The sequence below is a fragment of the Paramormyrops kingsleyae genome, chromosome 1, assembly GCF_048594095.1.
Source record: "Paramormyrops kingsleyae isolate MSU_618 chromosome 1, PKINGS_0.4, whole genome shotgun sequence".
Lineage (NCBI taxonomy): Eukaryota > Metazoa > Chordata > Actinopteri > Osteoglossiformes > Mormyridae > Paramormyrops > Paramormyrops kingsleyae.
The window spans coordinates 39457434-39479880 of NC_132797.1; the positions used below are offsets into that span (position 1 = coordinate 39457434).

Genomic DNA, 22447 nt, shown 5'->3' on the forward strand with positions numbered 1-22447 from the left:
AATGCCATATTCATGAGGAACGTCTTTTGTGTCCTGAGTCATTACAGTGAACACGGCGGCATGTCTGATGCCTCTCTGTAAGTCGTGGAAGGGCTTTTATGAAAATAACACTGTAATTACAATATGAACTTTTACATTTCTGCCTCTGTGTAACTAATCCACTAAACGTCTGCACTGTTATAATATAAGCGCATGTTGCTTTTTGTTTGGCCTTATCTGTCCTGATGGTAACTATGGTAGCTAACCCTAGCCCCAACCTGATCCCCAGGTTCTTTTCCTGACTGGCTAATGTGGGTTATTACGCTTCTGACAGGTGACCTGTCTCCTGTGCATTGCCGGGTTGGCAGATTACCGCCTCTATGTAAGGCTTACTAGCAAACGCACAAGCACTCAGTGTCAGATTATGTCCTTGTAGTGCATTCCTGTCTAGTGATATATATGCATACATTTCATATGACATGTATTTTTCTCCTTATGGTGCAAGTCACTGTGTGGGAAACCCTGTGTGCCTTGGGGACAGGGCAATTTGATGGGGGGGCAGGGAAAATAGGATCTGGGAAAGGCAGCAGACAGAATGCTTTTCTGCTGAAGCAGAACTGGTGGGGGGGGGGGGGACAAGGCAGGACACACACCCATTTAATAAGGAAGAGGTGAGATAAATCAGGAAGAGCTGGGATTGTCACCTGACTTACCCTTACCCAATAAGGATGGCACCCGCACTCATCAGAGACATGCATGGGAAAAAGTATTTAAAACCTAAACCAGCGTCTTTCAAACCAGTCCTCGGGGACCCCTAGACGGTCCAGGTTTTTGCTCTCTCCCAACTCCCAGGGAATTTGGGTGAGAGGAAAAACGTGAACAGTCTGGGGGTCCCCAAGGACTGGTGTAAGTAACACTGGTATAAACGAGAGCAGAGAATGATGTAATGGGCACAAACAGCCAAATATGGTTAAATGTTTCAGCCCGTTTTGCCCTGTGCATCATTTAGCTCATTGGTTCATTTCATTTTTTCGTGTTGGGGCTGCCTTTGGGTCACTGAGCACCTGTTTCACTTTTAATAGCAGGAGAAGTAGAATGACCTGGAGAAGGAAACTCCATTATTTTCTATTCTATAAACATAGACAGAAATTGGGTGGTTAACTTCACAGCCTGACCGTGTGAATGCAGCCGTGTGGTCAGCAGGGTAATCAGCTTTCCAATACAATAGCTTGATGTTTGGCTGTGTTTTTGTGGCATTTTGGACAGACAGAAGATACAAGACGAATAATTAAAAGTGTTATTTTTGAATGCTAATAGCTGTTAGTACTATTGACAGTTTCATTAAGGCATTTGTGCTTTATTCTCCTCTGACATCAAACCAGGATTTGAGGTATTTTTACATGTTGTTTCTATTCTGTTCGGTTGGATTCAAAAATATTTTCTCTCTTTCGTCTCCTGTGGCATTTTTCAAATCACAAACTGTTGATTTCCCAATAAGTCATTTTTCTTATGCCTTCTCTTCAGTGGGACGCCATTACGGAGATGGACGAGCACAACCGGCCCATCCACACATTCCAGGTGTGCCATGTGATGGAGCCCAACCAGAACAACTGGCTGCGCTCCAACTGGATCTCCCGCGAGGCCGCACAGAAGATCTACGTGGAGCTGCGCTTTACACTGCGCGACTGCAACAGCATCCCCTGGGTGTCGGGCACCTGCAAAGAGACCTTCAACCTCTTCTACATGGAAGCCGACGAGCCCCACGGCATCAAGTTCCGGTCGGTCCAGTACACCAAGATCGACACCATCGCTGCCGACGAGAGCTTTACGCAGATGGACCTGGGCGACCGGATCCTCAAGCTCAACACGGAGGTGCGGGAGGTGGGACCCATCAGCAGGAAGGGCTTCTACCTGGCCTTCCAAGACATCGGGGCATGCATTGCGCTGGTGTCCGTGCGTGTTTATTACAAGAAGTGCCCGTTCACCTTCCGGAACCTGGCCACGTTCCCAGACACCATCCCACGCGTGGACTCCTCCTCGCTGGTGGAAGTGCGGGGGGCCTGTGTACGTAACGCGGAGGAGAGGGACACGCCCAAGCTGTACTGTGGAGCGGATGGCGATTGGCTGGTGCCGCTGGGGAGGTGTGTGTGCAGCACGGGCCACGAGGAGCTGGACGGCACCTGTCTCCGTGAGTGTCCCCTTTCTCGTCATTCTCTGTGTCCCCAATCAAGTCTGGATGACGAGACGCCTCAGATCATATCGGGTGAATCTCGAAAGAAACAATATATGAACCTGATAGTGTGAGTAGTGCGCTGGGACTGAACAATAATACAGGCTTGCTGATATAGGTCTGTGCCTCTGCAGACACTGGTGTCCTCACCTGCACTGCGTCTGACCTCCGTCCTCTCCCTAGAGGGCGCTGGCAGGAAGTGTCATAACAAGAGAGGTAGCTGAGGTTTTCTGCGGGGACTGGTGCTCACCGCAAACATCAGATTACCAGGAGTCACATTGGTCGCCTGCAGGCCCCAGAGTGCGCTCATCGTGCCCTGATGTCATCTCCCCAAAATGTGGGACAGTCGCTCCAGCACCTTTGTAAGGGACATCAGCAATAAATCTGCGCCCTGCTCTTGGTTAGTTAAATAGCAGTTATTCAACACCGGTAAATAGCATTACCACAAATCAATAATTACTTTACCAGTCAGTTGCTAAGCAATTGTAATTGCTTTCCCGATGTTATAAAATATTTAAATGGCAAACTAACTATGCATAATGACAGAGAGGATGATAATTTAATAAATACGAGGCCCTTTGCCGGCCTAGCGACTTTAAGATGTAGCCGTGACGTCACGATGTGACGTTTTGCAGTCATAAATAAGGAAGATAATATGTAGCTGGCTGAGTGGTGAGAGGAAAGCAGCTTCGGCATGGCAGGGATGTGACAGCTGGCTGAGCGTCCTGCAGTTTGTTTGATGCACAGTAAGGATCTAAATAACTAAATAAATATTAATCATATTGTCAAGCAGATTTTTATTATAGCGTAGTATTCAAGGAATGTACATTTGGCTGTGTATCTTGCCAAAGTACATGGTGGTGTTTTTCTTTTTTAAAGAAAAACATTGCAGTTGCTTTTATCTAAAGCAGCATATCTTTATGAGAGAGCAGGCTCAGAGTAAGGGGCTGAGGGCACTGGCTCAACAGTGAAATCATCCTGCCAACCCTGGGATTTGAACCAGCGACTTTCCGATCGCAAGCACAGTGCCACTGACCCCCATTAAATATAATACAAAATGCAGTGGTGCTTCTGCCTTGGGAACTGAAGGGAGCAGCCCTGTGGCCAGACTGGAGGCTCTTACCCTGGCACCGCAGGCAACAAAGCCAGCTGCCCTCACTGGGTAGCCAGCGAGGTACCTCTGAGTGGCACAGATTTTCAAGCTGACTTGTTTACCATGACGGTATAGGTTTTTTGACATGGTTCTGCCTATGTATATTCCAGGAAAGCAGAGATAATCATAACCTTACGAGGGCCACCACACACACAAGACGATACGAATGTGAAAGCGCAGCTCAGCAGGCGATTGGATAAACCTTCCAGGTGGCCTTACCCAGGCGCAGCAGGCAGCTGAGCTGGCGGCTTGGCGCCGCAGGAACGGCCCGAGAATCTCGCCCCGGCCAGTGAACAGCCTGGCCTTAACTTGGCTTCATTATCTTCACATCGCCAGCTCAGCCCAATCCCACCTGATCTTCTGTTGACGCGCTTGCTCAGTATAAACGTGCTCAGCTGTGATCTAATAAGCGAAGGTCTTGCTGTTTGAAATAGCTGTTTTCCTCTTTTTATGGATGAAGGAGCAGTCCTTTTTAACAGGCAAGGGCTGCGTCAGGGAGATCTCGCCGCAGATCAGCCTCAGCGTTCTCCCAAGCAAGGCCCTCCCTGCGGCATTATCAGCTGAATCCATCGCTTGATAGATTAAGCCTGCTGTCCTGGGTTGCTGTCAGCTGTCAGGCCGTGCGTTTGTAATGGGACTACAGAGTGAATTTGTAAGTGGCGCCCTCACCTTCCTAAGACATTTTAAAGCCTGGTTACAAATAGGCTGCTTTTTGCGGCGCAGTATTCATCAGTGTCACGGCGCCTCGGCGTTCCTCTTGGCTGTGTGGCCTTACTGCCATTTGCCGCTGTTGGGCGCCTCTCTGCTGAAGGATCCGCTCTGAATCTTAAGTGCCTGTGTAGAGGCACAGTGGCCATTCCCTCACTTAGAATGCTAAGTATCCTAAGGTGTAGGTGGGCATATACATGACCGTCTGGCCCGTAGCTTGGATGCCCTTTAGATGTCATAATATCCTAATGCAGTGCTTCTCATCCCAGTCTTTTGGGATCCTCAAACAGCTCCCAGTACACCTGTACCAGATATTCAGTGTTCTTGTTTGCCTGATTGTTTGCTTTAGGTGCGCTGGGAGCTGGGAGGGAGCAAAAATGTTGACTGTCTTGGGAGCCTCGAGGACTGGGTTGGAAAACACTGTGCTAATGTATGGAGGGTTGGCAACAGTTTAATCGTTCGTTTTGTTATTGCAGGAAAAATACTGTAGATCTGCCCCCCCCCCCCCCCCGCTTTGTGGAGAGGTCAGACAAATATGTGCTCTGCTTAATTACAGAAGAAGTAGTGAAGAACAAAGGCTGTCACCACTGGTCGGGATGCGATAAGATGGTCATAGTCACCTTCCTGGTTGGCAGAACATTCCAGTCAAGGAATAATGAAATCTCAAAAACAAGCTTTAATCTGTTGTGTCAACAGAGTTCCATTATGTCCATCAGATACTAAAACCTGAAAGTTACCACTGATCAGACACAAGCCTCTCTTGTTATTTACTGTGGGGAATATTGTAATTGTAATGTCCGATTTGCTAAAAACTGGTGTTTCCTAGGCATGGTTCAAAAAGCTTTTTAAAAATTTGAATGGTTCTTAATTATTTATGGTTCTTGTTTAAATATTGTAATCTTTCCCAACATAACATTGTTTTTGAAGTAAATCAGAGGCAATAAGCTTTATTTCAAGGTGTGAAGTGTCATGCACTGTATGTGACATACCAGATGGATAGTCAGAAAAGATTTACGTTTCTTCAGACAGAGAATATAGGACCATAGCAACAACGACCATTTATCATTAAAGCACTTTTTTGAATTGAAAAAGAAATGAAAAAGGTATGTTCTTCATATGCACTTATTATTCAAACAGGAGCATTTAAAAAAAAAAAAAACTTTTTAAAATTATTTAACATTGCTTGTTCTAAAGATCACTTTATAATCATGTAAGGTAGTGCTACAGGAAATTAAATCTGGGTGGCAGTTTTTGGGTTTTGAAGTGCAGTAATATGTGTCCTGCATGTCTTCGTAGACCTGCATAGGTATGTGTGCATAGAAGTGTGTATGGGATAAATGAGGCATTGAAACATGGGGGGTGGGCTTTAAACAGGGCTGTCAGTCACTAACCGGTTCACCCAGCTGTCATTGGGCTCCTACTGGGTTAAATATGCCATTGATTGACAAATGATAATCTCATCCACTGTGAAAGTATGATGAAAGGTTGCTCGATAGCACTGTTTACTACCTCACCAGAGGTGTTTACTCTGCACTTAAACTGAATTAAACTACAGATTTATTCTGAGGCTAATGCAGCCCACTTGCATGTTTTGAGGTTATACAGTATAGTATTAAAAGCACTACATCCCATATCATGGCCATATGTGCTGTGATGTGTTAATGATCTAAAGAATTTATATCTCAACTATGTATTTAAGTAAAGTTTATACCTGGAGTCGGGTTGGTATTCTAAGGCTGGATGCGTGTGTGTATTCTGGAGGCATGGATTGCTTCCTCTGTGAGGAAGGCTTCACACCTGAGTTAAGTTGAGCCCTGAGGGCATTTGGGGAGCCGTGTTTTATGCAGAGTCAGCTAAGGACTCCCATTCTCAGCATTGTTCTGCAGCTCAAACTGCCAGAGTTATTATACTCCTGAAACTTACAGCAAAACAGTCGCCTTTGGGGAGGATAAGGGCCTTAATGCATCAATTCCATCCCTGAAATGGTATTGGACTGGCATAGAAGCAGTGGGATGCTGCAGGACCCTTCAAGGAAAGAAAAATGCCCTTCATATCAGAGTGCAAACTCCCTGTCATGGTTTTAGGGGCTGCCATGGAGGTCTACAGAAAAAAGTCAGTAGTTCTTCTGCTCTGCATAAATCGTTAAGGAAGGGTCAAGTACCTCAGTCAAGCACCCATATTATTTAAGATGCCTGACCTGCTTGAATAGCACGTAAAAACACAGAAGATTTAATGCCTTAATGCATAACTATATGGGCAAGACTGTTACGTTCTGTCACAGTAGCAGGAAGTTCCAGGTTCTTTGTTTGGAATAGCTAAGTTGGTGCCAGCAAGTGAATAACATCTGCAGCTGCCCTACACACAGGAAAGTGTTTGGGCCCAATCCAAACCATGGGCTCTTATCTGCATTTAATAATAATAATACTTTTATTTTATCTAGCGCTTTTCTAGGTACTCAAAGTCACTTTACAAAGGCAAATAAGAGAAATAAAAACACATATAAACATTAAGCAAACAAACAGGGCAAAGTTCTGTCAACAATTATAGGCTATTTGAAAAGATGGGTCTTAAGAGAGTTTTTAAGTGAAGATAGAGATGAGGAGTTCCTAATGTCACTAGGAAGGGAGTTCCATAGAGATGGGGCAGTAACAGGAAAGACCCTGTCACCCAATAGTGGTAATTAGTGATTTTAGGAAGAGAAAAGAGATTAGAGTCAGCAGAACGAAGGCAATGTTTGGGGGAGTGTCTATGCAGTAGATCAGCTAGATATGATGGGGCCAGATTATGAAGAGATTTGTAGATAAAGAGCAAAACCTTAAATGAAATACGCTGCCGGATAGGAAACCAGTGAAGATCTTTGAGAATGGGAGTGATGTGGTCAAAGGACTGAGACTGTGTGAGGAGGCAAGCAGCTGAGTTTTGAACATACTGAAGTTTCTTTATACAGTAGTTTTGTCAGGGAGGCCATATATAATGCTATTGCAGTAATCTAATCTAGATGTCATGAAAGCATGAATAAGAGTTTCAGCAGATGAAAATGACAGAAATGGACGAAGGCAGCTAATGTTTTTGAGGTGGAAAAAAGCTATCTGTACTGTGTGGTTTACATGGTGCTCAAAGGAGAGAATTTGGTTAAAAAGAGCACCTAAATTTCAGATGAGAGAGGAGGAATAGACAGTGACACCATCAATAGTAAGAGACAAATTATAACAAGACTCAATGACAGATTTTGGACCAATAATAACTTCAGTTTTACTATGGTTCAATTTGAGGAAATTTGCTTGCATCCAAAGACTTAATTCAGTGAGACGATTTGAAAGGGAGGAGTGAATGGCACTAGAAATGGATTTGGTAGAGATATAGAGCTGAATGTCATCTACAAAGCAAGGGAACTGCAGGCCATGCTTACGAATGGTATGACCAAGAGGTAGAATATAGATGATGAAAAGCAAGGGACCAAAAACCGAACCTTGTGGAACACCGTGAGAGACAGGAACAGTAGAAGATTTACAATTGTTTATACTGATAAAATTAGATCTATCTGAGAGATATGACTATAACCAAGAGAGCACAGATTCAGTGATAACAAGATAGGCGAGTAAGAAGAATGGAATGATTGATAGTGTCAAAAACAGCAGTTAAATGAAAGGAGAATGTCATTGGAAACTCTAAGGAGATCAGATTCTGTACTATGTTGTTCTTTAAAGCCAGACTGAAACTCCTCAAATAGGTTACTGTCAGAGAGATATATTCTGAGTTGATCCACAACAACTCGCTCCAGAATTTCCACTAAGCCAGTATCAGAACCAAAAAGAACTTCTGTTCTGAAGTGTGCAGGCAGCACGATGAAATCCTTAAATGTTTGAGGTGCTCAGCCATCTACTGTACCTTTGGGGTAGCTGTGTGTCCTAACAACGCTGAATGACTAGGGGGGTTAGTCATCTAAGGAATGGATTAACCAGTGTAACACTGACCATGTAAAGTTGGTTGCAGAATCTTCTCAGGGGAAAGTGGGAAAGACCTTAAAATCAATGGCACTATTTATCTCTGTCAGGAAGTGTAGAGGTTAATAGAGGTCAGTACTTACAAGCTGCATTTAATGTGCTCTTCACACATCTTGAAATGGGTCATTTCTAGGTTTGGCTAGTAGTTACGGCAGTTGCCTCATTTTACCGGGGTTGGGGGCATTGATTGTCACCCCCACTCTGAGTGTGTGGGTGTGAATTTGCATGTTCTCTTATATTGTGCTGGTTGGCCTCTCTGAATCGCCCCCAGTGTATGGTTGTGTGTTTCATTGCCTGCTTGCCTGTGAGGCACTAGCTTCCTGTCCCCACACCGGACGCCCCAAGCTCCCTCAGACAGGCATACTGCTCTGCAAGGATGAGTGATTTCTCCCAGCAGTCATTCCCAGCTGTATTCTAGTGTATCTGTGATGGGACAGAAGTCTGTTTAGCTGTACTCCATACATTTTTCTCCTTGGCTGTTAGTCATTTCTAGTAAACCAATAGCAGCATAGATCATCTTTAATAAGCACAAATGAGTTTCTAACTGCACAGTGCCTCAGGTGGTAGGGTTGGGGCCTCAAATCCTGCCTCTGCTCTTTGCGTGTGGAGTTTGTGGGTTTTGTCCAGGTACTCCAGTTTCCTTCCACAGTCTGCAGACTGGAGCCTATTCCAGGAAGGCGCTTGGATGGGATGCTCGTATCACAAGTATGCTCGCACATGCAATCGCACATTACAGCCAGTCTAGAGGCAGAGGTTCACCTGCCTTTGTGTTTGTGGATTGCGGGAGGAAACCACAGCTGAGAATGTGCAAGATCCTCACACACAGACATACGCAGAGAGAGCCGAGGGCAGGAGTCAAACCCACATCCCTGGAGGCTAAGCATTAAGCCACTGCATCACCCTGTAAGCTGGACTGCTCCAGTAAAATAGCAAATGGTATACTGCCCTACCCAGGTATGTGGGTAAGACCAAACACAGTAACTGTGCTGACACTGACATTTTTGACTGTCCACCCATATGTGTAGTAGGTAGGTAAATGATGGTGTACTTCTTAAATATGTATTTATGTAGTACCTAAGATATTTTGTCAAATGATAAAACCTAAGAGACAATTATAATTATAACACAGTTTTGGTAAAATATGCAGTGACTGTGTTTTGCATTTGCACGGCAGTATAAATGGATAAAAAGTAGCAGCTGAACAATCATGTGTATAACAGAAGCTATATAAATACCTCTTATTGATGGGGGGCCGGTGATGTACCGTTTAATCACTAGAATCAATCGTCTGCACTGTAAGTACGGGGAGTAGAGATGTTCAGGGGGGAAAGGAAAGATGTTTGCTGAGCCGAACATGTGGCAGGATCTTTATATGAAAGCAGACGATAAAAAACAACCTTCCACAAGACCAGAGATGTATCACATGGTTCATATTTTATAAGCAAATAAAATGTAAACAACGATCGGGGCTGGCGCTCACTCCATCAGCCATTTCAATGGAGAATCAAAGGAATGTCTGCTGCCTCTCACTGAGAAAATGCTCTTATGACCTCCGTTTGAATTTATCTGTCGTTACTCTGTAAGCTGAGTAGCACAAAAAGGGTAAAATGAGCCTAAAATCAGCTTGTTCCCGACCGTGTATGTTTTCACATGCAAAGAAGATGGTGGCCATCTGTGAGAATGTGATAATTCACATCTGACCTGCAGCTGCTCTTCACCATGCAGGAAAACCGCCGCGCAGAAGCCGGAGCTCTGCAATCGAGCTGTGCTTCTCCGCGCGTAGGGTGTCCGTGTTTTCACATGGAGTTCTAATCAGCATTTCCTCCATGTCACAGAGTATGATTTGATATTTTCCTCCATCCATCATCCGTAACAGCTGATTCTGTAGGGCTTAATACGTTTATTATAAATGACACAAGTGATTCATTTAATCAAATCTCCAAATCTGTTATCTTCCAGTTAACTTCAAAAACCAATGAGAGACACCCTAGACAGAATGCCAATCCATACATACACATACATGTGGTTATATACATAAGGCCAATGTGTATAAGAAGACACTCGCCCCCAGCACAGATGACAAACAGCTTTCCTGAGGATTCTGCATCCCACACATTCATCACAGCTCCGTGGGGGAATGACTGATCATGTCAGTCTGCACTATAGATGTTGGAAGAAGTGTTTTTCAATTGCCTACCATTAAGATAAGGATGTAAGAGGGACACTTTTCCCCCATGAATAAGAAGAAGGGAGTTCAGCAGTAAACAGCAGGATGATTAGATGTTATTTTCGATGATGCAATATGACCAAACAGACATCTACTATATTTGTGTATTTAAAAAAAAATTAAGGCTAATGATGATGAAAATTAGTCTGGACTTTTTCTTTTACCTTTATTTCTATAGATCCAGTCAAAACATACTTATATTACTATGCAAACATATGGAATGATACATATAGAGTCATAGACACTTCACTTTTTGGGGGGAGGGGGGGCAGGTGCTGTGCTCATTGAGGGGGGTGTCAGGCACTGTTCTCTGTTGGGGGAGGGCATCGTCCTCGGGGGGTGGGGGGTAAGGAAGCACTGTGCTCAGTGAGGGGGCCAGGCACTTTGCTTAGTTAGAGAAGAGCAGGTAACATGTTCAGTGAAGGGGGGTGCAGACGCTGTGCTCAGTCAGGGAGGGCAGGTGCTGGGTTCAGTAAGGAGAGAGTAGGCACCATGTTTGATGGGAGGGAGCAGACACTGGGCTTGGGGGGGGGCATTGATTAGGCACCGTGCTTAGTGAGGAGAGCATCAGGCATCGTGTTTAGTGATGGGGGACCACAGGCACTGTGCTAAGGAGGGGACCAGGTACCATGTTCAGTGAGAGGGGAGCAGGTATCGTACTCAGTAAGGGGGGCTTCAGGCACCATGCTCAGTGAGGGGGGAGCAGGTATCGTACTCAGTAAGGGGGGCTTCAGGCACCGTGCTCAGTGAGGGGGGAGCAGGTATCGTACTCAGTCGGGGGGCTTCAGGCACCGTGCTCAGTGAGGGGGGAGCAGGTATCGTACTCAGTCGGGGGGCTTCAGGCACCGTGCTCAGTGAGGGGGGAGCAGGTATCGTACTCAGTAAGGGGGGCTTCAGGCACCGTGCTCAGTGAGGGGGGAGCAGGTATCGTACTCAGTAAGGGGGGCTTCAGGCACCGTGCTCAGTGAGGGGGGAGCAGGTATCGTACTCAGTAAGGGGGGCTTCAGGCACCGTGCTCAGTGAGGGGGAAGCAGGTATCGTGCTCAGTAAGGGGGGCTTCAGGCACCGTGCTCAGTGAGGGGGGAGCAGGTATCGTACTCAGTCGGGGGGCTTCAGGCACCGTGCTCAGTGAGGGGGGAGCAGGTATCGTACTCAGTAAGGGGGGCTTCAGGCACCGTGCTCAGTGAGGGGGGAGCAGGTATCGTACTCAGTAAGGGGGGCTTCAGGCACCGTGCTCAGTGAGGGGGGAGCAGGTATCGTACTCAGTAAGGGGGGCTTCAGGCACCGTGCTCAGTGAGGGGGAAGCAGGTATCGTGCTCAATAAGGGGGGCTTCAGGCACCGTGCTCAGTGAGGGGGGAGCAGGTATCGTGCTCAGTCGGGGGGCTTCAGGCACCGTGCTCAGTGGAGGGATGGGCATCGTGCTTAGTGAGGGGGAGAGCTCAGGACATCAGGCACTGTGCTCAGAGAGGGGGGGAGCCGGGATCGTGCTCAGTCGGGGGGGGCAGACACTGTGCTCAGTGGAGTTCCGGGAGAGCCTGTGTGATTCACACAGCAGAAGTGAGGTGGTGGGCAGCCGCGTGCTGCAGCCTCCTGCTCATTGCTGTGTCTGATGGCTTTTTAATTGTCGAATTATCTGGCGTGTGAAAGGGCGGCCGTGCTGTTTGCTGCTAATGCCGCACTGATACACCGATTCCGCTTCTTACCTGGCGTTTTTCAAACCAGGCAATTAAAAGAACACAATAAAGGAACGGAAGTAAAAAGCGCTTTATGTGCCTGGTGTAACTCTTTATGCTGGCTGCCCAGGGTTTCATTAAGGCTGCTAAAAACAGGATTGCAGTTTCCAGGTGAAATTTTCAATTACTGGGTGCCATTGGACGGTCCCTGGGGTCACTCACAAGAAAATTTAAACATTTAATGCAGACAAGTTGCCGTATCCTGGCGAACAAACAGACCAGCCTTCGAGAATAAGCTCTAATTGACAAAAGTCATGTTGAATGACACGTTGTCTCCCATTTATAGAAACTAATTCTGGTGCAAGGGGAGTGAAGACAGAGTAGCTGGATTTCTGTCTGCAGGGTTAGAGGTTTAGGTCAGCGCATAGCAACCACACAGAAACAGCAGACGAGGCAGTAATACCCAGGCGCTAGCAGGAACTGTAAACTCTACGACTGCGTCGCTGAACTAATCATTAGTGAGATGCCTAATAGGAACTACAGCGTGAAAAAGCTAGTAGGGTGCAATATGGGAGTCAGGGTGCATACACACAGACAATAAGCAATTCACAGACACATTCATCTTCAGCTGCTTGTCGTTGAACACGGGAAAAACACAGGGAGAACATACAAGCTCCACATGGCGCACACATGGGATTTGAAGCCCGGACCCATAGGCATGTGCTGATGCCCGCTGAGCCACCCTGCCGCGCTACCTAGGAGATGTGTGGGCAGATTCCTGTAACTTGTAGCTTTGTTAAATCAGACAAAAGTCATGTTCTTGTACTTGCAGGATTTGTTCCTTTAAAGAGGTGAGAGAGCTGAATAACATGACTGTAGATGTACCTCACCTGCGTTGGCAGTCTGACCGCCCAGTGACCCTTCACCACCCACAGCAGTACTAACAAACACCGAATCAGTGCCAACTGCCCCCTTTGCCCCCCTGACTGGCATGTGAGGAGCAGCTCCTTGGCGGTAACTTACCGCAGTAAAAACTCTCAGTCCACCACATGAGGCATTAAATTGAAAGCTTATCATCCAGTGAAATCATAATTAGATTCATGCCATTAGAGGAATCAGCTGAGTAAACTTTATATTTTGTGTACCTTTAACTTTAGAAGGGGTGTCACCTTGAAACTCTCCATGTTAGAGGATAAAACTTTTTTGCTGTGTTTTATGTGTTTGCTACTAACAGATATGCTGTATGCTGAGGATTAATAGATAAGTCTGTTTCAGGGTTTACTTCGTTCACTACATTTGTGATGTCATACGTGACCCCTCCCCTTTCTTTGCTGATGATGAGCCCATAACCTGGCTCCTAATTGGCTGAACATGGAAGCCCAAACCCTGCCTCAGAGGTTTGTCTCCGTGCCTTCAGTCACAGTGGTTTCCTTGTCTCTGTCTTTTGGGGTAATGTTTGCAGTGAGAGTGACAGTACGGCATTCGGCGTCCCATTTAGAGAGCTGTGCAGTCCAGGCCTAGCAGTGACGCCCCCCCAGATTGCTGGGGGGCAGGGCAGCCTGCTCACACGGACCACACACTTGATTCTGTTAATACCATATAGTACATGAACAATCATGCCAACTGCATTGTTTAATTTCATCTCATTTTTTTGTTCCATTGGAGAACACATAGATTAAGACAGTGGAAACACAGAATAGGGAAAATCTTTATATATTCTTTCAAGCAGTCAATATAAAAAATACACTAAAGAAGGGAAAATATATATATGGTATATACTGTACATGTGGGTGCGTGTGCAAGTATAATCAATTGATGGACAGTTTCAGTGTGTAAGACATTATTTTACAGAAATTACTTTTTACTAATATTTATTAACATCATTATAAATACAGACATGACACAGACACTTTACCTACATGACTTGGTGACAGTGTTAAAATACGTTTCAGACACAGCTCTGAAACATAATGGCTCTGTGCCCTGACTGTTCCCAGGACTGACAGAAAGCTTCACAGGGAGCTTGTTTTATGTAATATCAGATTTTCCTGCTTACTAATAGTTTAATGCACTTTTACGAAACTAATGAAAATCCTCATTTATTCAAGTATGTGCAGTCTATGGCTATTCGTGGTGCCTGCTGTAGCATGGTTACCAGTGACGTTAGGAAACCATGCATGTGCAAGAGCATACATGTGTACAACATATATTGGTTTATATGCAGTATAAATTGCAAAATTTAATGGAGATCAGCATGTATACGGTTTCTGTGTGAAATTCATATCTAAAAAAATCTCAGGTAGATTACATTTAAATACACTAGTGGCCAAAACTATGGAAACACCTATCATCTTTGGCATTATGCTTCAAAAAGTACTACACGGATATTGGCAATTAATGTTTATAAACAATCAAGGAATGTCTACAAATATCATACACTGGATAATTAAATAAGTAACTGGAATAAAGTCCTGCAATCTCGGCAGTGTTTCCAAAATTTTGGCCACTAGTGTGGAATTTTTATGTTTAATCTAATCTCTGTATGCAGACAGCTTGTTCCCTCATGGGGCTGTAGATCTTCTGTAGATATTCTGCATCGGACCTTGGTAAGTATCACAGGGATGCCAGCACCCAGTCTGTCTCCATGTTTACTGCCTAGCTTTCCTCTGCGTAAAGCTGTAATAACTAAGCCTGTGCATTTATTCACATTCTGTAGTGTCGTCTTCCCACACGGCCCATTAAGTCCAGGCTTGATTTTTACAGGCAGCTAACAGCTGTAACAGCTGAAGATATGGGATCTTGTAGCACCTCACCAACATTTGGACAAGGTTTAACTCTGGAGCCAAAGGTACTGTGCAGATGTAGATAGCAGTCTTCATTTGGCTCAGCAGTGCATGCTTTGTTCTGGGAAGGGGGGGTGGACACCCTGTCCAAAGCCAGTTGATTCCACTGAGCCTTATTCCCAGCCATTAAATCAGATTGCACTCGCTTTTTTCCCAGCCCAGGAAATACAGTCACCCCGATGGCTGTCCCTAGTGGTAACTCTCATGCAACTCGAAGCCCCTTTTTTAATCACATATGTGCCCCCCCAACATCTCTAAGGCTGAAGCAGTGGCCTCACTTTTATTACCCCTCCAAATCTCATCCTTAACAGAAGTCCCCATTCCTTCCTCCCATATGTAGTTCGTACACTTAATTAAATATGTAACCGTTTTAAAAACATATGACTCAGTACCGCGCTACAAAGGTAGAACACAGTAATTACACTGACTGAAAAAAGGTCTTTGGCATTTTACGATTGGCCACACGTATGTGTAGTAGGTAGGGCTGCACAATACTGGTAAAATTTCAAATACCATGATGTAAATTTTTTTGGGGGTAAATGCAGTGATGTTTATGAAGCATAAATGAGTTGAAAATTTTACCCAAAATAAACAACAGTCAAAAGGGAACTTATCTACCAATAGACTCTGTCAAATAAATTGCTGTTGCCGTGAGTTGTGCCGACACAAAGTAGTGCAGACAAATCTTTTGCTTTTACATAATATCGTCTCTATGGAATCCAAAATATTTTCATCCAGTGGAAGGCAATGTCTTGTGGTGACCAGTTCCTTTTCACTTTTCTCCTCCTCACTTATTTTTTGTTAAATTGCTCACAAACATCTCACACATTCTATGTTGTTTCAAGTTGCACACAGTTTTTAATACAAAGCCGTATATTGACACTTCCTGTATACTTCCAGTTGCACTATTGCTTCTTGTTTTTTATCTGCATTACTCTATCGCTGCTATTGTGTGTCTTTGCAGAGAAGTTTTTCACGCACTTGTGCTTACAAGTGTCAAGTGATGTGACAGATAGTGATTTGATTTCATTTGATTTGATTTATGTGAAACAGCAAGGATGAAAATGATCAAGACTGACTCAGAGAATGCATGCTGATCTCACGAAAAAAGGGCAGTGATAAACTTTACACTGATTTTCAATGTATAGTAGATAATCTTGAAAAGGAACAGTCATTAACATTGCAAAGCTTGCTAAATTTTCCTATGACAGACTGAAAATGTTCTAGCGAATCTTATTGATGATTAGAAATAGGCTTGGGTGGTATTACGGTAATGTGGTATACACAGTATTTCAGATCTTCAGGTATGGGGATTTCATTACCAAGATTTTTAAATACTGGAATAGCGTTGCTATTGTCAAAATACCGTATACCGTGGTATGATATCTGGATGGTATGACGGTATGCAAAATTATATGCCACTAATCTCAACCCAGCTGACTTTCACGGTCCTTGTGATGCGACAATTGCATGTGCATAACATGCGATGTCGACATTAGCATTGCACATCATACAGGTCTACTTCTTAGTAGGTAGGTGATAGTGTTTTCTTCAGAACCAAGCATAGTCTAACTAAGATGTTTTGTCATGAGAAAAAACAGAGCTGACAGGACCCAATTTTAATCATATCTCAACTCTGAAAAATATGCAGTAACTGTGTTTACCTTTGTGTGGCAGAATACTTGCAAAAGAGCTGAATTACAAATTGCTTGTTTTAGACTATAAATGCTTTTACTATAACAAACACTTGCATGATTTGCAATAATACTACTGAGGTGAAATCTGACTATTTTTCTGGAATGTGTTTATTATACTGAATTTGCAACTGGAAGTCTTAAGTAATAATTATATATTATAATGAGTTTGTAGCACCACATCCAAAGATCAGGGTTTCTTGTTGAGGTGAAGAAAACATCCCATATTTGATTTCCTGTCTTATACACAGTTCAGTGACTTAAAAAATGATCCAGTTCTAAGAAAGACTCAGAATTAGACTATTGTCATTAAAACTCTTGCTTGGGAATCTGAATGTGTACCTTGGAACCGGCCTCGTACAGAAGCAGGGACCTCAGCATCAGGGCTGGCAAGTCGCTCCCATAAATCTCTGGAAACAGATGGGGTCCCCTCTCCTGCACACACTGGGGGGGTCGGTGCCCGGCGGCCCACGACCAAGAAGCTGGAGGAGATCCCAGAAGTGGAGGGATGTTAATGGCCTTGGAGGAGACGCTCTGTCCACGGCAGGGGAATAGGCCAGGGCTGGTGGCTTGGACAGAAACCCTGTTCCAGGTGCCTTAAACCTGCTAAAGCGGATACTAATCATGTAATGACCTGAGGATGTGTTTCGTGATGGTGCCTCTCAGGACACCTACCAGCCAAGGCTTTGGATAATTGCCACGCTCTCTCATGCTTTCTGGGTTCCTACCTGCTTTTACTTTCGTTTTAGGGGAAACTTTCATGGTTGGTACTGGAGCTTTCATGCTTCCTGTGCGCTCAGTGACAGATTTTATTTTTTTAAATTTTATCCAGGAATTAAACTAGAAAAGCCCTTTCTGCTACCTTCATCTTTTCACAAAACTTATTTTGCACCAAAATGGTAATATTGCCGGACAGAAGTCTTGTTGCCTTGCTTGATCTGTTTCTGTTAACATTGACAGAACAACTTTTTAAAAAGTTTAACAATGACATTTAAGTGTTTTCCAGCCCTATGACTTCAATTCGCACATCTCGCATCAGTACTGCTCCAGTAAATACAAGTAGGAAATATAGGGCTCACTTTTCTGAAATACTTTCCTAGTTTCAAGTTGAGTTGTCTTGGTAATCTTTGTATTTAGATGTGACTGTGAATCACGCAGGAGAGGAACTATCGGCATAATGATTAGCCCTTAAACGTGGGTGTTCCTCCTCTTCAGTGTCACTCATATTGACACATACACGTCCTGCTTTACGGAAAGGAAAGCAACGAACAGCATTTGTTGTCTGGAGCCACCATCCTCTTATGACAGCAGGAGTGATGGAAGGATTGTTGGCGACAGGCAGAGCACTGCAATGTCTGCGTCTGATCTGACCGCCTCATCTAACTTTCCCGTCACACGGGTCTTTGTCCAGAACTAAATTTTATGTTTCCTAACTAAAAATGAAAACAAGTACAAAGGTATCGGGTAAAAGGGAGTCGAAGGTGTGTAATTGGTCGAGGATTGTGGAGGGGGGGGGGTTTCGCCCGGAGCAGGCGTCTGTGTTATTTTAATCTCACGCATAAATTATGTAGATTTCTGTTTGCCAGTAGTTGCAGCAAGTTGAGTGGTGAACTCGTGATGACTTCTCCTTCCTTTCTTATTTTTGAGTGTTACTTCAAAGGCTGCCCTGATCAAAGACGGGGGAAAAAATTCCCCATCGTACCAGCTAGCACGTAAATACAGCCTCCACTGCTAGCAAAACAAAGGCAGCATGGCGCTTGCTGTTTTATTATGTTGCTAACAAAGTGCTGTCAGACTTTCTAACATTTCAATTGAACTTTTTCTTTATTCCCCCCGTTTTTCTCCGAATCCAGCCCCAAAAGATGCAACAGCGCCCGGCATTGAAGTGCCTGCACCACGGCCCAGATAAGATATGGGTGTTTATGTAACGTAGACACCACCAAAGAAGGAACCCTCTGCTAACCCAGCTGCCAGGAAAAGTTTATTAGCTGGTACCAGACCATGTGTGACCGCGGGCCGCGGAACCATGAAAAAGGCAGTGAGAACCAATTGCCTTCAGATAATTTAATGCAAACCATTATTAATAATAGGCAGAGTAATATCAGTGTTTAAAAGGAAAAAGTTATATCTTAGTTCTTCAAAATTCAACAGACAAATGGCCATGGCTTTATGTTTTTTAATGTTAGAAATGGAGGCGCTGGATCTTTGTTAAGGTACCGTTTATATCAGCCACTGAGAGCGAGTGCGTTCACTGTGCTTTTCCCATAACCCTTTACGTAGGGCTCGTGTAGTATTTGTTCATTAACTGGTATCTCGGGTACCGCTGACAAGGCTCCTCATTCCCCCTGAGACGAGCTCTGCAGTCCCGTGCTTGGGGCGCTATACATCCAGCATGTCTGCGCCGTATCAGACACGTACGCGCCCGTGAATTCTCCACACTGCAGCAAGGCCGCCAAGCTGATTGGCCCATTCTCCCACACTGCCGCTCCACACAGGAACGCAGCGAGTAAAGTAGGTCACTTTTTGAAAATGCTGGGTATGAGTAATCGCGTCCTCTGGGGATTTATCATGAACTTTCAGTGACTCTGCTGAAGAGGATCTAGTAAATGGGACCAAATCGAATAGGCTACAGCAGTATTTATTGCAGTGACATCAAATTTTATTGATCCCTATGAGTGTGTCTATGATCTTAATATCCTAGGAAAAGGTATTAATCGTTTAATGTTTGAACCTCTGTACATTGACGAATGCCATGATTGTACCCATCCAAAATCTAGTTTAAGCAGACTAAGTCACCTAATAATCTGAGTATTCTGAGGCCCTCAGCACCAACTATTTTCAAGAATTCATGTTTCTGGGGTCATGTAACCTGACCTGCAGGAATTTTCAGCTCTGCAGTCCCAAACAGTCACAGCAAGTCACAAAAAGTTTTGATAGAAAAGAGTGCAGTGTCCTTCATTAAAACTTTTAGGATTCTGGAGGAGTTGTCATCACTTCAATGTATGGAGTAAAGTCTGGCTCATTCTGTTCATGAAGCACGTAGCTCCAAGTACGTCTAGTCTAAAAAAACACCAGCACCATGTTAGCATTCTATGAGAAGGCAAATGGAGTATCTGCAATCAGAAATGGAGCAGACATGTTGCTGTATAGCAGCACAAGTAGATGTTTCATCTGCTTCATGCTCACGGACTAGAGGTGGAGTTTGTCTGCCTTGGTCACCTTGCAGTGACCTCAGCAGGGGCTTCTGGGAAAGATACCATATGGCTTTTTGTAGAGGCGTCAGATCTAACATGGCTCTCTGATTAGTGAGCCCATTAGAGTAGTGGCCAGCTCACCTCCACCCGCCCTGTGAGACTGTCAGCATGGCCCTGCACTCAAAGCCCAGTGATGGTGAATAATGCATGTCTTAAAGGCACTGTTGAGCTCTCCCCGCACCGCATCGGTTGAAGGGATGTTTCTGTGAACTGGCGGGAATGCCATAGAGGAGATCAAAGCCACAGTGCGTCACCTCCATCGGTCCGCCTTCCGAAAGCCAGATCTTTGGAAACATCCGGCAATTAGTACGGTTCAAAGCTCAGGTTTTCCGAGATACCTTCCATGCCTGACATTGAGGGGCAGGTAGGATACCTAGGGTCTCAAACAGTAAATATAACAGGCTCAACTCCAATTAAAACCAGCCCAACTGTATAAGCTGAGTGCACCTTAAGGCGTGAGCAGCTATTTTAGTGGCTCGCATTAACATTACATTTCCGGCTCGTGGAGAGGGTGAAGCTCAGTGGCTGTGCGTTTGCACTTTTTCTCCGCAACCTTCACACAGTGCACCGTGGCTTCCTGTGGACAGCCGTGACAAAGCGGCAAAGCAGCCCCAGCCCCTCCCCTCTGCCCACTCAAAATCATGACTCCCACGCATGAAGGTGACATGCTCAGGGCTGGGGAGGGATTCACTGTAGCGAAACAGGAGCAGGCAGGAGGCATGTAGAGCTCGCAGTTCCCTGATCTGCACATAGAGGAGCTGACCACTGCAGCAAACCAAGGAATGCCCTGTAATAAGGCTCACAGTGCAGACGTGATGAGGAAAGCCTCTTGTCCTGTGTTCAGCCCCAGTAATGCATCACACCTTCACAGTGGCAAAATCGCACCTCTAATATGTGCATGTGGAGGTTCTCCCTGGGCTTTAAAAATATACTCCAATCCAAAGATATGCAGTTAGCATTAGGGTGTCTCTAAATTCCCCATAGAGTGTCTGATAGACTGGCATCCCATCCAGGGTGTCCTGCTGCCTCAAGCCCTATGCTGCACGGGATACGCTCCAGGCCCCCCATTACCGACCCTGTACAGGATTAGAAGCTGGAAGACGAATAGATATTTTTATTTACTTATACTTCATAGTAGTTATATGAACCCATTTTCTAACGGGGATCGTTAGATATTGAAGGAGGAGCACACAGACTATGAGGCTTTCGTTTTCCGGTGTAGAAGCCCGCAGGTTAGGGTGGGTGTGTATCCTCTGCGGACAAGTGTCTGTGGTAAGCAGTGGTCAGTGCATTGGCCATTCTCTCTGAACCCCTCCATTTGCATTTCAAAGCAGCTCCCAGCGAGTAAACATTCTTTACAATTCCATCTGCTCACGGACCCCCATGAGACACAAGGGATAAAACCCGTAACGTCACACTTGCCGAACCCATCTGCATACAGTACTGCAGCACCCTTAGCTCCTGGTCGCCGGGCTGCTGTAAACCAGGCAGATGCGCCATCTTCAGGGAGCTTGCAGAGGTGTGTGCACTCCAGTACGTATATGCAGCCTGCTGTGTGGTAGAAATGATGTCACATGAAGTTTTGACACCCCGCCCAGGGTCACTGCTTTCATGATGAGCTGGACAGCTGGCAGCCACGTTTAAGTGGTGTGGTTTGTGATTCAGCTAGCGAAGCCTCCGTCCTAGTGTTCGGAAGGTCGCTGGTTCACATCCCAACCTCAGTGGAATAGCCACATCCCTTTTGGGCCCCTGACCAAGGCCCAGAATGCTCCAGGGGTACCACATAAATTGCCCACTCTCTGCTCAGACCCCAACATTTTGTGTGTATGTCTCAAAGGACATCGATGCGCGGGATGTGAAAAGAAACATTCCAGTATACCTGTACAAATGACAAGGATGTAGTACTCGAGGAGTCCGAATCGAGTTATATTTTTGTGTCACTCAGAATCAAATTTGAGACCTACGCGACTCGGACTTGGACTTGCATTTGGACTCATTTCTCTTCTGCAATACAAGCGTAAAGTTACGGGATAAGGATTACTGGGTATTATGGGAACTGATCTCCTTTACTCAAGGCTGAATGGAGGGTCTGCAGAGGCCAACATAACAGGAGCCAATCGAGTCAGATTGGCTTCCCGGACAGAGGTACTTCGTCAGCCATTAGCGTATTGATCAGCACACCACTGTGCAGGTAGCCGAAAAGCCCTCATTCTCCCAGACTCATCCTAAAGATATGGCAAAATGCAAATGAGCTGAGAGGGTCCGTAATGAAGCAATCACATGCTATGAGTTGTAGTAAAGAGATCAGAGGTTTTGAAAGAGGGGACTCTCATTCTAGTTTAAATGGGATCCAGGGAAGGATTTATTTGTGGAAGCTGTCAGATTGGTTTCAGGTGTTTGGGGCTGCAGGAGGAATGCTGGTGAGCTGGGTGGGGGTGCCTCAGAACCCAGTAAATTAAGCTATCATGCTTCTCCCCGTCACCTTCTGTGGTGCTATCCAGGCCTCTCCAAGCTTCTGCATTAGAGCTCGGATAAAATGCTAATTGGCTGCGATGCCCACAGACTTGACAATTGGATGGCTCTCATGTTTTCCTGTTGAATCTACATCATTAAAAAGTTTGACAACTTTGTTTGTGGATTTAAACAGAATTCTGCACAACTCAGCTGTCCCATCATGCACT

At 45.1% G+C, this 22447-nt stretch overlaps 1 protein-coding gene across 4 annotated transcripts in view; it reads left to right on the forward strand.

The window, feature by feature from the left end:
- The window catches only part of LOC111846867 (ephrin type-A receptor 6-like), a 153470-nt gene that overhangs the window by 47217 nt on the left and 83806 nt on the right, over positions 1-22447 (forward strand). For all 4 annotated transcript variants that reach the window (XM_072715523.1, XM_072715521.1, XM_072715522.1 and 1 more), the window contains one exon: positions 1504-2167. In XM_072715523.1, the coding sequence (XP_072571624.1) occupies positions 1504-2167 (664 nt within the window). The remainder of the gene's footprint in view (positions 1-1503; positions 2168-22447) is intronic.